This window comes from Genypterus blacodes, unplaced genomic scaffold (genome assembly GCF_046128005.1).
Source record: "Genypterus blacodes isolate CSIRO-AG114 ecotype Tasmania unplaced genomic scaffold, CSIRO-AGI_Gbla_v1 ptg000215l_1, whole genome shotgun sequence".
Classification (NCBI taxonomy): Eukaryota; Metazoa; Chordata; class Actinopteri; order Ophidiiformes; family Ophidiidae; genus Genypterus; species Genypterus blacodes.
In genome coordinates, this window is record NW_027467014.1 from 409592 (window position 1) to 425987 (window position 16396).

At 44.0% G+C, this 16396-nt stretch overlaps 1 protein-coding gene across 1 annotated transcript in view; it reads right to left on the reverse strand.

The window, feature by feature from the left end:
- The window catches only part of ror1 (receptor tyrosine kinase-like orphan receptor 1), a 114876-nt gene that overhangs the window by 23657 nt on the left and 74823 nt on the right, over positions 1 to 16396 (reverse strand). Inside the window, exons 2-3 of the mRNA XM_076170136.1 lie at positions 6399 to 6689; positions 5918 to 5951 (exon numbers count right to left, since the gene is read on the reverse strand). Coding sequence (XP_076026251.1) covers positions 5918 to 5951; positions 6399 to 6689 — 325 coding nt within the window. The remainder of the gene's footprint in view (positions 1 to 5917; positions 5952 to 6398; positions 6690 to 16396) is intronic.

Here is a 16396-nt window from a genome sequence, read left to right on the forward strand (position 1 = left end):
GGGGCCTTAAAGAGACAGTCCCCACATGGCCTGATTCCACAGCGTGTGCACAGTGGAAATGGATCAGAGTGGGGTTTTGTTGCGTATTAAAGCACAGCACAGGTTTTAAAATAGACTTTTAGATGAGAATGGAACGTGACATGTGTTCCCCAACACCATAATCGTCGAATCGACTCAAGAAACGGAGTAAATCAGGATCGAGGGACACCAACTCCACCGGTATAATAGGTATAAATGTAAAATAAGTTGAAATTAACCTCAAAGGCCGCTGGTGTGGGTCAACATGTGGCGCAGAGGAGTTGAGCATCCAACATTTGAGTGGGCCTGTCATCCCCTCAGTGTGAAAGGATACAATGCATGTGGTGTGCAGCAATCATCATCAAACCTGGCTACCATCAGAGAACCACAGCGCTGTTGACACTGGCACTGAGGTGAGGAGAAGTGAAACCAAAAGCCAGGAATGCTCAATACAGCGCACAGGCAAGTTCACAGCCTGAGTTGAAAGCCTGTTCTAAGCCGTGTGTGTGTGTGTGTGTGTGTGTGTGTGTGTGTGTGTGTGTGTGTGTGTGCTGAGGGCACATTTTTGTTTTCAACCAGAGCAGCTTCCAGACTTCACCCTGCATATCTGTCTTTCTAAAGTGTCTTTGAACAGGATTAAATGGGTCAGAATTAGTGATTTACTATGACTTCTGCATTCCATTTCAGGCTGATTCCGCACGTTTTGGTCTGGGTCATTGAAATATTTGGGGTTTCCTTTTGCAGCACAGGCACATTCTGACCTCGATCTTGAACTTCTAACTCCAAGCAGGCAGTCATGGTGATTGATGGAGTCATTATCTGCCGCTTTAGTAAATCTAACATCCATGAAATTGGCGTTAAATGTTAAATTGTAAATTAAATGACAAGCTCCTGTAATCTCCCCTGTAGAAGAAGAAAGAGCAAAGAGACATCAGGGCATCAATCAATTCCATTATGACTGTTATGCTTCTACACGGGGCCTGAGCAAGCGGTGAGATTGACACGCGATAACTTCAAGTCAGCATACATTTTGACAACCTACATTGTTGTTTGTCAATCAAACACAGTCCTGTCCTCACAAAGACTACTGAGACACCTCGACGCCAACGCTTCCACTGTGTAATCAGGTCAGCTTAATCCGGTGCTGACAGCCTGGTAATTAGAGACATCGGGCGTGTGTCTTGGTTTATTGACGCATGTGAGCTGCAGAGCTAAAGTTAAACACACCTGATTAAAGAGGTTATTCTGAGAAGTCAAAGTAAAGAGGAAAAATGTGATTAAACTGATGAGGGGCCTGTTGACTGAACTGAACCAAGCACATGCAGTATAGGTAGCACACAGTATGCGAAGGTAGAAAAGGGGGGGAAATACATAAACTGCTTTTTTATGACTCAGGACTTGACTTGCAGCAAATAGAAGTTCTTAATCTGACAGCGGCGATAAACAGACGCTCTGCAGCGGGGCGGCCGATCCCAGGGTCTCCGTCTGTGTTTATAATAGAGGGGTTTTCTCGCTGTTTGAAAAGATTAATACCACTACACCCTGGCTGTCATGGCTGTTTAAATTTCTCAAAGCTCTCCCCAGCTCTTTTCTCTCAACATTGGCAAAAAAAAAAGAAAAAGTAATTACAAAAATAGCAGCGTCGCCCCCCCCACATCTCTCCGCCGCCCCGCCTCACCACTCTCCCCTCCTCTGTCCATTCTGTACTCCAGAATATAAGAGACAGCTTTAACAAAGAACAGATTCTCTCGGCCGCTTTTTCCTGGCTTCTATACCGTCTCTGCTTTAACCTTTCTGCCCCACTGTCTGTCTTTATCTCCTGTGCTTCCATCTTCCTGTCATTTTTCTTGCAGCCATATTCCCCCTTTTTTTTGAACAAATGGATGGTGGTGAGAGCACTTTCTGGAAGACGCACTCTCATCGTTACTCTCCATCCATCAAGACCATGGGTGGAATTCATAAACAAAAATCACAGTAAACACACAGTGGCATGTTACTGTGCTTAAGTGAAGCTCGCTCCTAAAGCCTCCCTTACGTTAATTCGTGAAAATGTGTACCATTAACGACAAGTTTGTAAGGCGTGGCAGCACAAAAGCCGGTGAAAATCAGTGTGTTGATGAGCTGCGGCACATCTAAGGTCCATGCGTCATAAGTCTGCATCGGGTGTCAAAGCAAAATGAACAGAACAAAGAGAGGGAGAGAGAGAGAGACAGAGCACATGAGTTAACACTTGACAGAGTGTCACTAGAATGTGTGCAAGAAGAAGAAGCAGAAGCAAAAACTTCCATTTCAATAAATTCAGTGGGCTTATCTATAAAATTCAATTATCTGCTCCACAGGTGAGGCTTTAAATGTAACCCAGATTTAATAATTTTGTATTTCAGAGCATGCACTGCACGCATATAAGGAAATAACCATAGTAACAGGGTGGTATCGTGTGTTTCATCCTCACCTACTGTACACTGTCAGGTTTAATGAATAACTTTCGGGTGCAGACTAAGTGGTAAAATGTGTTTTTTGTGTATTTATGGAAAATAGGGAAAATTAGGCAATGGGAAATAATGGAAATTAGATTCTAAAATAATAAGCCTGTGAAATGTGATGTAAAAATGTGAAAAGTGATTTGTATCTTGGTGGTGGTTCCGCCCCGACTCACCGCTTGAACTGTGTCTGAAGCAGAACCAATGGAATAATAGCACACAAGCGTGAAGGCATAAAGACAGACGTACAGACGGATAAAGAAAGAAAAAGAGGCCATAATGCTTTGTGACGTGAGCGATTTCAGGCCTGTTCTGTCAGAGCGCGGGCGGTTTGCAGTCATGGCTCAGCGGCTCACACACCTAATCGCACCTGAACGCCTCAAAGAACGACGCGCAACCCAAGCGTTAATGGGACCGTACTCCTTCCTCACTAACACTGTTTTCCTTTCACCCCTCCGCCGCCCCTCCACGTCTCCATTTTGCTCCCTTTTTCTGCAAATGAAGCAAGTATGGCAGGGCACAGAGAGACGGAGCCCCCCCCCCGGAGCCCCCCCCCCCCACCCCTCCACCCCGTGTTTGCTCAGACTCTATGAAAACATCACGGAGGAGGGGAGGGGGAGAGGGGGAGGACAAGGAGGAGGTGGAGGAGGATGGGCACGGTGTAGAGAAGAAGCATGAATCTGTTGCCCTACTCAGTGATATCACGTTGCCATAACGACCCTTAACAACATAGAGACCACCATTATTTGATTTGGTCGTATTTGCCTGTATTTTCATGCCTCCACAGCCGAAAACAGACAGTTGACATCCTCCTGCTTCATCTTTCATGTATTTCTCTGCTCTAACTGCACACAAACAGACTGAAGCTGACTTCTCCGGCCTTCTTCTTCTTCTTCCTCTGCTTTGCTTCACTGGAATATTTCCATTTTAAACTCCTCTGCTAAACAAACAGAGGTACGGAGTCGGCGAATAAATGAATACGTTTCAGTTAAACCGATGAGCTTCCAGATGTTCTCCTGACATGTGTGAGTCCAGCGAGCGGAGGTCCTGATGCTTGAACAGCTGCGGTGTGTGAGGCAAGGCGGGCACAGGTCTTCACGTGTCATCATTACGTGACCTTGTCTTCTTGACGCCTGCCACTGCTCTTTACTGCTAATAAGACGGCCGTGACACTAATGATGAGCAGCGGTGATGGCCGGTCAGCCCACCACCACACTCTGTCAATAAGAGGCCCCGACCCGTTTGAAACAAATTCTCTAATAACCGTTAAGCTGTTGTGGCTGACGGAGTAAACGAGACGCACTGAGGACGTCGCGCTTGATTTGACTTTGTTGCGATTTCCATTCACAGGTGGGAGGGAGAATTTATGACGGGCGGATAACTGATTTTCTGAACTGAAAAGATGTAAAAGATTTTCTCCGAGCTGAAAATTTAACTTTAGGCTAGATGAGGAAAATTCAGAAGAAGTTGTCGCTTAAAGACAGATAGACCAAAAGCTACACAGGTCACAGCTTAACAAATTACATATTCTGAAAGAGGACAAAAAAAATCCTACATTTCTTTATACATTTTGTTTGGGAAGCGACAAATTTGTGAAAGTTATGTAAGAGTTAAACACAATTTTGAAGTTTAAATAAGATCAGTAGATAAAGATAAAGACAAAAAACAGTAACATGAAGTCTTACAAATGGAAATACTCAAGTAAAGAACATCAGAATTGCACTTAACTACAGCACTTAAGTAAATACACTTTGATCTCTATCTGTTGACCTCTTGAAACCCAACGGACGACCTCAAAACTACAACATACCAAAGCAGAAAAGCGATATACTATATAAGGAGAAGTGTATATATAGAAGTACGCAGGGCAGCGTAATGAGTGAGAGAAGCTGGCGGTTAATAACACAACAGTTCCTTGTGATGACATTGCTGCACACCAGGCTTTGAAATATGACGTGATATCTCCCTGACGTGACTGACTGGGTTGCAAAACTCTTAAACCAACATTACAAATCATACCAGGCTGACAGTGACGTACGAAACTGCTAATCCCTTACGTCAACATGTAGAAGAGGCGGAATTGAGACTCCCTCCTTTTCCAATCTTAATTTAATTAGAATTTTCAATTTTAATTGGTGTCCAATGTCTTAACATTGCCGCCTCATGCATCCTCTCGGCTTCTCTTTGTTTGCGGATTACTCCCAGGAGAAAATTGCATTGTGATCATCCTGCGTGCCAAACCTTTGATCTGCAACAAGCGGCAATTTGGTAACACAGGAAAAATCAAAAACATCTAAACAAAGCGATGGCAAAAACAGATGTACAGTACACGTCCATGTGCACAAATGTGTGTGTGTGTGTGTGTGTGTGTGCATGTAGACGTCTGTGTGTGTTGATTTTGTGCATTGTGTGTGATGTGCACACTGGGCCAGCGTCTGGGCTTTTTGCAGAACACTGCCTGGGACATGGCAGCGAGCCTCCAAATAATGTCACTGTGGAAAATCAGCGGGCCGAGCAGCTTTGATCCTGCGAGAATCAAACCGACTGAGAAACGTCTCTGACTGTTGTGAACAGCAACACCGGAGAAGCTAAAACACAACAAAGGGAGGGGAGGTTTCACTGCAGAACCTTCTATGATACTGTGCAGGTTAAGAGTGAATCTGCTGCTATTGAACCGAGGAGGCGACCGAAGACGAATACATGATTTTGAATTGTCACAGAGGAAACCTTTGAGAAACGAGACATCTGAGCTACTTTGATGATCTAATAGAGATGGATGGATGTTGATGGACATGTACAGCAGCCACACTTCCATCTAGACCATTTGATAATACAGTTTTACAACCACAAACCAGCATTATGATTGAATCTGCTACCGACAGATGGCGGCCAACACTGTAAACTCTCAATTATACTGGAAAATATGAAAAACAAACACAGATACGCCTCATTTTTCTAAACTGCACATTTCAGACTGTGATTCTTTCAGCCGGTCTGAGTTTAATTAACTTAACATTCACATTCAATTACATTGACGTCATTACATCTCCGAAATGAAACAGGCTCCTTACTGGCCTGAAATGAAATAACAGGCACAAGTTTTTAATTCTGAATTAAACCTCATAACAGAACTTCTACAAAACTTTGCCCATCTCATGTTCATTAGAAGTCTAAACCGCTATGAGTGTATTATACTAAATATTTATGAAGTAGCTGATTAGTAAAGACGCAAATGTGATGCAAAATGATGAATTCATTTCTTTTACCAGACAAACTTCAGACCGCAAACATGCTGGCAAACTGCAAACATGTCGTTGACACAATTCCCTTTCAATCGTTTCCAATCAATCATGAACAATATAACCGCTATTTCGAAACGGCAAACTCTGACCAGGTGAGTAGAAGAAGAGTGGACTTACGTGGGCCTGCCTGGCAGAGGTGTAGGTAGAGGATCTGGAAAAGAAGACAAGACACAGGATAAACAAAGTAGCTTTTTTGGCAGCGACCATGAAAAATGACGGAGCGTCGCCGTGAGACGCGAGAGCTCGAGTAGGAAAACACATGCAGGAAAAAGATGTCAGTCTTAGTCATTGACTGAGTACATAAAGTGGGCGTCACGTCCTGCAATCCTGTGAAGTGATCAGCCTGAAAAGCTCAAAACATGAGAGCATTGATCAATTGAGACCAGATTGGAGATTGTGTGGGGGAGTTGGAAGATTCTGAGACCAAAATACTGACTTTGGCCCGTGTATCTGGATTATGTTCCCAAATAACGAAATTGACTGTATGTTAATAAAAAGGTATAAATCTGTGCTCTTATGTTTCGTCCCTTTATGCTGTCAAATCTCCACCCACAGATTTGCTCAAACATTTGCCAATGAACTTCCAAACTGATCTTACCGAATTTGACAAACAGCACGCCTGTGGTGGACACGGTCCCCTGGTTGTTGGTGGCCTCGCACTGGAAGTAGCCAGTGTCGGTCGTGTCCAGGTTGCGGATGCGCAGTCTCGACCCGTACGGCGTGGAACGGTAGGAGATCCGTCGCGGCTCTTGCACCACGGGGGCGTCGTTCTTCAGCCAGCGGACCAGGGGCGGCGGGTTGCCAGACACTCGGCAGAAGAGCTCGGCGGTGTGGCCTAGGGACGTGGTGATGTTGTTCATGGGGGCTTCCAGGCGGATGAAGAAGGGCTCTGGAAGGCAGACAGAGAGATAGAGAAGAGATGGATGAGTGGAAGAGGAAGAGAACGGGAGGATGGCGGGAGAAGAGAAGTCAAGGGGAGGCCAAGAGAAGACGTACGGAGGAGGAGGAGGAAGACATCTATATTACAACATCGCCAAGAACAAGACGTAACTCAAACTGCACTTACAGTATCAAAGGAGGGAGACAATGTGAAAACATGCTGCCGCGTGAAAAAAAGGGAGAAACAACGAGATGTTTTCAGATAAAGATGTGTTTGCTCAGGCTGGGACATGAATAAGGGGCGAGTTCAGAGGCTGGAGAGAACCTGCTGAGCGGCTCCGAGCCACGGTGCCGCCGATCAAAGCCACTCCAGGAATATAAACTCCACGTGAAGGAGGGAAGGGATGATGGAGCGATGCAGAGGACGGACGGGTTTCTGTCTGCGTGACTCATGCGTGTTCGCTCCGTCCCCGTGACCTCGAAGGATAAATCTCCGCTCTTACATTCTCTAGCCGACGTGCCAGAAAACACTCAGAGTCTAGATGACATTACCTGATGTGTGTGTGTGTGTGTGTTCTACGCTCAGTGTGTGTTTCAGGAAAGGGTGCACACAGGTACAATCACACGGATGCAAACACACACATTCCGAGGTATAGCGAGTTATTCTGCGGTCGTCTGCGTGGTGGCGGATAATCGAATGTTTCATCATGTCTGTATAATTCCAGATGTTTCCCTCTGGCTCGTCTCAAATGGCGATGAGACAACATCACCTGTGCCCAGGGATTTTCCAAGTAAGTTTTAGCACTTTGAATACTTTAAAAGCAGGAAAACAACAAACAAGCTTTTTGGAGTCGGACGCCTGTCTAATACGTGACGCTGATGAGTTCGGAAGGTTCTGGAAATGAGAAGACGTCGAAATATTTTGCACTGTTATCTTGCGGACCACAATTTTCCTCCAGGCAGTGAAAACCAACAATTTCGCGGGCCACCTAAGAGCTTAATGTGCAGCAAAACGCCGGTGCTAAAGTCATGAAAAACCTCTGGAAAGTTCCCTCAACCCCACAAACTGCTGGGCCCTGCAGACACACACACCCAGCGGCCAACACAAACACAGGGAGGAGAGAGAGGAGAGGAGGAATCTGAAGCTCTGACAGACGCTTTGATGTGTGCGAGGAGGAAAGATGTTGAGTAAAAGAATAAGCACACACACACACACACACACACACACTTGTCTGCACACGCACACACACACCCACCCTCGACTATCACATCACACAGACTGGTCTAATTAGCACAGGTGGTTTTTTATCACTGTGTTTAAGTCCATTACAGCCTGAAGGCATTCCTGCAAAATTCATTACAAATATTCAACAAATGTTAACGGTAATATTGAACGTTTGTGGTTTGATGTTTGGACGTCGGCGTGTTGATGACCTGATGACCTCCAAGATGCTGTCAGTGGAGCAACGCTGCAACAAAGCTCCTCACAGCAGCCAGGCTTTGCTTCCCACTGAGGTTTTTCCCCTATAAGGTCATCATTGTCTCACTGCCTCTTACAAGCACACACACGCACACACACACTCTTATTTTCAGGTGTAGAATATATTTGCACGCTTAATCTACAACTTTGTATGTTAATCAGTCTGAATGGACGTCTCAATCACACACACGACGGCCAGTTTTAACCCAACGCTCACCGTTGCCATAGCAACCTGCTGTTGTGGCTGTATGTACATGGTGTCTGACTCACACAGTGTCATGAGGTGAGTGTGAAAGGTTGTGTCTGCAACATGAGTGCGAAGTGTGTGTGAAAAAGAGGAGTGGGTGTGTTTGACTTGGCATGCAGCCTGTGTGTGTGTGTATAGTACACACACAGACACACACACACATCCCTAATGCCCCGGGCTTAACATAGCGATGTGGTACTAACAAGTGTGTGACAATATGATGAGACTCCGTTCATCCACCATCACCATCATCATCATCGGCACCTTCGTCTTCACCTCTCGCCTCTCTCACACACTTTTCATCTGTCCTCCTTTCTCCCTCTCAGTTTGAGCACACTCCTCTTCAAGTGGTAGAAGAAGTACTCAACTCCTACACAAGTTAAAGTAGTCATTTCAAAATATTACTCTTTTATAACACTCAAACATCTTCTTAAGTAAAAGTAAACACATTTCAGCAGGAGAGGAAAAGTCGTCCATCTGTGTGTTAGAGATTATGATAAATGAAGTCTTGAGGAACAGTTTTGATTTTTTTGGAATGAATTTTGTATGGTTTCAGGTCAGTTGAGGGATTACAGCTCCCTCACCAATATAATCTCAAACTACCAAGCCTGAGATGCAGAAACATCTCTTGACCTCCTGTCGTGCTGAATCAAGTCTAAATCTGCAACTTGAATAGTAACAACAACCATCAGGTAAAGTAAAGTAAAGTAGAGTAAACGGTACTACTCAGTAATCAGTAATCACAACACATAATCTTTGCACATCTCATCTCCTTCACTTTCATTTTCCCTCCTTCACTCTTCTCTTCACGCCTTCTTTCCTATCCTATCCATCAACCCTAATGTCGGCCTGTTTCCGTCCTCCTTTACTTCCATCTGTAAATTACAATTCCAAACATTAGAGACACATCTGACATAACTGAAAGAACACATGCAGATGCCATTTGAGGACCTCAGTATTCATTTCTGTATGATTTCCACGTTGCAGAGCCTGCATACCAGGCCAGTAATTAATAGAGGATGTGCACTTCATCCTTCAATACACACAACTGATGCACAGACACAGAGCGCAGCGTCTTTAACAAGCCTCGAAATTGCATTATGAAGCCAGATTTGATTGTTACATTTTTGAGGTAAGCAATAGATCTGTTGTATTTGTTGACCAAAAAAACAAAAGTTAAATTGGTAACCAGTGGGAGTGTCAAATGTAGTTATTTTAGGTAGAAAACAAATTAAAAATAAGCGTATTAATTCAGAGTAAGATATATGTCCATGTATGGAATCAATCTCATTCTGTTATCCTCTTGCCATCATTTGCAAGCTGATGGATTACGTAGATGCTCCAGTTAAACTGACTTACAACCCCACATTGTAGCGTTGAGACTTGGAGTGCACCCGTCTTCCTTTACGCCCATTTAGTTCTGATTCGGCGGCTTGCATGATGTTTGAATCAAATCGAGTTTTAACAAGCGTGTGACTCGCACACAAAGTGCACATTCTGACATCAATCACAGAGTGCACATAAGTGCACATACTGGCAGAAGATGAGGTCATTTCAGGTGAATAATCCATTCGTCTCCCTGGCAGTGTGACAGACGCTTATTTCTCTCATTTTCTCTCTCTCTCTCTCGCTCTCTCTGTGTGTGTGAGTGTTTCACTATGATTTGACCTCACAGCTGTCAGCATGTTAGTCATGAGGGTCTGTTGAGAATCTCCTTATCCCGTGTTATGACTGACTGTATGCTGGTACGAACCTTGCTTACGTGCAGTTGTGACACTTTGCCACCCTCATGTTCTCACTGATCACCACATACGATCTGAAACTATATCTATTAAACAAGAACAGAGTCGCTCTCTGTTGATTCTACTCTATCGGAGACAAAAAGGTTCACACATGTTGAGTCACTTTATCACAGCCTCATTAGTGGGGTTGATGGAAGAGAAAATGGTTTTCATAGCGCGGCGCTCCTGCACGCTTCATTAGCTGTTATAATACCTGACAATAAAGCAGCGGGGGGCAGACGGAGGGCAAGAGGAGACATGAGGAGACGAGAGGAGACGATGAGAAAAGAGGTGAGGAGAAGAAAGGGAGCAGCGAGTGATTTAACTCCAAAGATGTGCTGCCAATGTCTGTGTAACAAAGCCACTCTGTACAAAATTGTCTGGTGGTGAATGTTGCGGTATTTGGCACCGGGGCCACGGTGAAACTCAAGCCCTTTCTGCGGACTGTCCCTTTAATGTGGCAGGCGACTAAGCGGTACCCTGTCATCAGTCTGCATTTTCTCACAGCGGTTTTTGTACAATCAAACACTCACACGCAGACTCACACATGTAAACACACGCACACCCACACAACCGCATTACATACAAACGATACACTACAGGGGTAATACAATACTTTACACTGCAATGATTAGCATTGGATTCTGTACGCGAGTCATCATTTTTTACCCATAATACTGTGCTGCGCATGTTCTTCATCGTGTGCCAGGCATCATTAACTAAATTAAATGTGCTGTTATTGCAGTGTGTTAAATAAAGTGCTCCATTTCATTTTTGTGTACGTAAGAAATTTTTGTCTAAAAGTTTCCATGGACAAACTGCGAATCGTTTTGTTGAGCTTTCGTTGTTTTGTGGACAAAATGCAACTAGGTGTTACTTGTTTTTTTTCATGCAAAATATCGATGTTGTGGCACTGAATTCATTTTATAGATGAAATCCTCACCTGGCGCCCCGTAGTGCTCAGCGAGACTCGGGGCCCTAGAAACCCGAGCGGCCACACAGCTAACTAAACACACACCGAGGAGTCTGGATCGCAGTGCTGCCAGCTATGTCTAAAGGTGAATCTCGTTAAAGTTGGGTCAGCCTCACAGAGGGGAAAGGAAGTGAGGAAAGAAGGAAAAGAAACAGTGAGGACAAAATAAAACAAAGCGTAAGGACCCAATGACAGAAAGCCGGAGAGAAGCCGAGTTCAGTAAACTGTGATCGGCCCTGATTCTGGCCCAATAATGAGCTTCTTTGACCGGGATAACTGTCTGCTACTGATGCTCGCTGATAGAGCCACGCTACCTGAATGATGTCTGCTCGCTCAATCAAAACCATCCCCTGCCTGCAGACAAAACAAGTGCTGCAATCACCATCCATCCATCAGATAAGAAACAGATGTTAGACATGGGGCTGAGCTCAACATGACACACAAACAGAAACACCAATTTGGGTGCACGAGCAAACACACACGCGCGCAACATTTAGTAGGATTTCATATTTCATGTTGTTCTGGAAAAATAAAGCTGCCTCTTTGATTTGTTTGGAACTTTTCCTCATTGTATTTATGACTTTTTAAACATCCTTGATTGGTCACCATAATCATTATCTTGACTAAACTCCTCAATCATGTCCAAAAAACTACTGTTTCCATCTTGCCTGCATGTTTAACAATGTCTGTTTTTGTGTACATGGAATCTGTTGTGGGACGGATGTTGTGGGAGAGTTGGCCTCACAAGAAATAAACTCAGCAAACCAGACAAAACGAGAGAGCAAAAACAAAGGTCAAGTTCAATAAAGTCTCTTATTGAGGATCTTCCAAGTTGGGGTATCTTCGTGGGGGATAAGACGGATGTCGGCTTTCCAGAGACAAAGGAAACATAGGAGAGGGGGAGAGATTTGGCTGGATAACTCTCAACAACATAGCTGAGAAAATAGCCCGAAAACGTTTGTGGAGTTCTGACTCAGTTGTCCCTGCAGGTCTGACAGGAGAGCAGCAGTCGGTCAGGATGTGTTCGGCTAAAGCTGGGGCAGCTGCAGGATAAGGTGACCTCCTCGCCACAAGTCAAGCACAGGCAGTAATCCTTATTATCAAGGAAGGAAAGCAATAAACTTAAGCTTATTTAGAAGACCACATCTATGTGGGAGGACTAAGCAGCCAGTAAAGGGTTTGCATTTCAACACTGGGTCCCACAGTCACTTCTCTTCAGGGGTTGGACCACATGGAATGGAATGTAACATCAACTGTCACTATATAAGACAGTACTGAACGATTAACCTCCTGGAGATATCAAGCGTATCATTCTGCGATTAAGGCTAATCAGATTATTTTGCTTCCGCTCACATTTCTTCAAACAGCAGGCTCGCCTCAAACTGCCATTACGCAACAGTCATGCATACTGTGAGCTACTGATAGAATTACAGTATATTGATCATGTCAAGCTCATTGGCATTTGGTTGGACACCAACCCCCATCATCAGTGGAACCAATGAGACACAGTGTTGCAAAAAGTTTGAAAGTCTGATCCATTGATTGAAGACGAAATGCGAAAGAAGACATGAACAAAGAAATCAATTCTGATGATTCCTGTGAGTTTCTGGTCAGCAATCACTGAGCTTGAAACTGTAAATACTTGTAGGTCTGTCTGCCCAACATATTCGGCTGAGCCACTGGTCACTTTTTGTTTAGTAAAAAAAGAACTGAGCTAAAAGTAGGTCAGTGCAATTCGGCGAAATTGCGAGCACCTGTGGCTGCCTTTCCACATGCTGAGTGGATCGATGGGTAAATCTTTCCATCAATTATCCTCTACAGTGGCCATGCTGTAACAACGGGTGTTGTCCAGGTTACGGTGAACGGTCCAAAGGTGACCGTTCACAAAGGACGTGCAATTACCAACACATCCCTGAATGGAATAGCAGACATCGCACTTGGTTACGGTCCAGCACGAAGTGTACTCATGTCAGCGTGTCTGCGTTTGTTTCTTGTAACAGATGTGTTCAGATGTGTTCTGTTGGAAATATGGGCGTTACGGATGCTTTAAAGTTAAGCCTGCTTTTTTTCTTGTATATGAGAGCTTGTGTGTATGTGTGTTTACCATTACTAGAGGTGTTCCAAGAAGTGGGAGCTAGCACACTGGGGTCTTGGGGAAATTCAGACCCTGTGAACAGAGGAAATGGAGCAGTCCATTAGCAGGTTTCTATACATTTGATCCAACCATTATGCATGTAGAAAGCATGGGGGAGTTGGGGGTTGGACTTCTATAAGCTCCATCACCATTTAACTGCCTTCAATTTCAACTTAACCAAATGTATTTCAGGATATACTTAACTTGATATCAAAACACGAAGGGTCAATGTTTTATACTTTTACATGTTTTATACTTTTACTTAATGTCTGTACCATAGGAGGACCCTGTTTACTATAAATGTGTCTTGAAACAGACAATCTTGGCCTCCTCCTTTACAAAAAAAGTTCTGGGCTTTTTAAATAAATATGTGAGGGCAAAAGAATATTTGACAAGCCTGCGTAAGCTGGGCAAAGCAAACACACAATACCTGAAGATATAAAGCAATAACAGCAGTTTTGCCAGTTGTACTTTTCCATTTCATTCCATCAAAGTATGCTACCCTATGTTACCGCTACGGCTTTTCTATATTAAAGAAAAACTGCACTGATACCTAAACACACAAACGGACCGTCTTGTGAGTTTTCTAGGCTTAAACGCAAAACTCAAAAGTACATAAAAGTAGGATTGTACATTTTCTCGTGCCGATCAAAGGTTTGAATGTCTTACAAAAAAGGGTATCGGCCGGCCATGTGGACCTAATGCGGCCTTATTACCAGCTGACGACAGAGAGGCTTTCTGCTTTTCATTACAGCAGAGAGGAGACCGAAAATGAGCTGTTGTGAGCGCTCAGGCCAAAAGGTGATTCCTGACAAATGAAAAACTCTGAGCAAGATGAAGAACCTACAGGGCTGACGGGGATGGAACCAAAACCAACTGATCTATCTCACCTTACATACTGTATATCCTGTTTCTACAACCTGGTCTATCAGATCAAACAACTCATGCTCCTAATTGTGTAGAAGTTAATCGGTGTGCAGATAAACTGATTAGGTACAGATTTACTCAGTAGTGATATGAGTCTAGTATGCCTTCTTGCCAAACAGACTCATGAAGACGGCTTCATCATATTTTTGTCTTTAATTACGATAAATAAAGTTAGTTGAGTTGAGTTCATAAGTACTGAGTAAATGCTGTTGTACTGAGTAATTACTGTTGGAAGGTTGTAGCCATTTCTGGCTTTAAGTAGTGAATACCTGAGGGGTGTCTAACATAAAACAAACTTCACTGCACTCTCCTTGGCACTAGAAAGCAGCACAGCCTGCCTCTTCTCTCTTTTGACTATTTTTAAATTAAACAAAAGTTGACATTCTAGGTGGACGAGGAGAGAACATCTGTATTCGGCGCCCAGATGTCAAACGTGATTGATGGTAATTGGGTGCTAATTTGTCATGTAACACAGGCGGGATGATAACGAGAGTGCGGTGCTTGTGAAGCGAGTCGTGTTAATGAGCAGTGCTTTGAGGCTCTGCACCTGTTAGCCAGCAAGTGCAGGCTCATAACAACAGGCCGGCTACTTTACGAGACGCCGTCCAGAACATAACAGGAAGTTTAACAACGTTTAAAGAGGAAGAGGCTGGATGTACAGTTGCATCTGTTCACTACGTTATCTCAGGGGGTGAGTATGTTCATCCTTTTTGCTCATTTTACAGCCCCTCTGTGATAATGAGCTACGCTATTGGACCCAAAGTGACCTGCTGGTTTGTTCCTGCAGCCTCCCCACATCACAATGTCTTTTAACAAGCTTGGGGCCCCAAGGTTGAGGCTAAATTTACTTTCCTGTTCGTGGTTGATAGAGTTGAAGAAGCCGAGGGCTCTGTGGTTTGAAGGGAGCGAGGAGAGGGGACGTCGCAGCTTACTAGCTTCACCAACACACTGCTAGCCAAGCGCAGCCGAGTGAGGGCTCAATAATGGGAACGGACATGGGAAAAGGAGAGGAAGAGGAGGGGGAAGGAAGTAGCCGAGTATGACTCAAGGTTACATATCTATGACAATAATGTTTGTGGTGAATTTAGCCAATGTAAATTTGTTTTTAGTTCAGTTTTAATTTACGCGAACTTTGAAGCTCGCCTTCAAAGCAATGACAATGACAGGTTAACAGAGCTAACCTCAGAGCGCCATAGCTTTCAAAGAAAAAAAAAGGAAGAAGTTAGTGTTTAATGCTGTTTCTTACACTACCATTCCAGTAAAATAATAGATTCCAGTAAAAAATGCCCTGTGGTTTGCTTTGCAGTCACTTGTGAAACATGATCTGGTAATTGTTTCCTTCAATGGCCTTTGTTTTTAGTTGGCGAGCTGGGCGCTGAGTAGCAAACTAGCTTGTTAGCATCACGATGAGCGATGAACTACTCACTGCTGGTCTACTCATTTCACGATTTTAGTCCTCCTGTTTTGTTAGGCTACATCTTTGTTTTTCTCTTTGTTGCCCGCTTTCTTTTCCATTTCCCCCTCACTGTTAAACCCTTCTAAGTTCTAACTCGTCTGCTGAGAGAGTTTTGGCTGGGTCGGGAACCACTGCTATGCAAATAAACGACATGCACAAATCAATTTTACTGACAATTGCTGGTGTGTCCTGAATCTAAAGAAGTCACAACCACTCAGCCCTTTACTCACTTGAATATTCAGGATTTCTCTTTCAAAAAATTCAGTTGTTATTTGCATTATTTTCTTGCATGCTATGTCTTTTTTGGAGACTGTTCCCTTCTTCTCCCTAAGAAAGCTTGGCCTGGATCAGGAAGGGTTTTGGTGTTTTTGTTGTGGGCCCGTAAATCCCTTTGAGACGTTGTATGTGATCGTGGGCTACACAAATAAACTTGACTTGACTTGTGGCACATGTGATTTAAATGACATTACTCTCGCAGATAGATGGTCCTTGTGAAAGGCTGGCCAAGCAACTGTCCAACTAGATGAGAGGATATCGTCTGTTTTTTTTTGGGTTGGGGGGTCACATCTGTTAGCCCTCTCTCGCTGGGAAAATCTGGAATATCTGGGATGAATTGTGGGGTAATTGTGAGATTAGCTTTCTGATGTTTCTCAACAACAGAGGGGAGCAGTTGTATTAGGCTTGGGTTAATGTCGGCGCCAAAAATAGGCACCTTTACA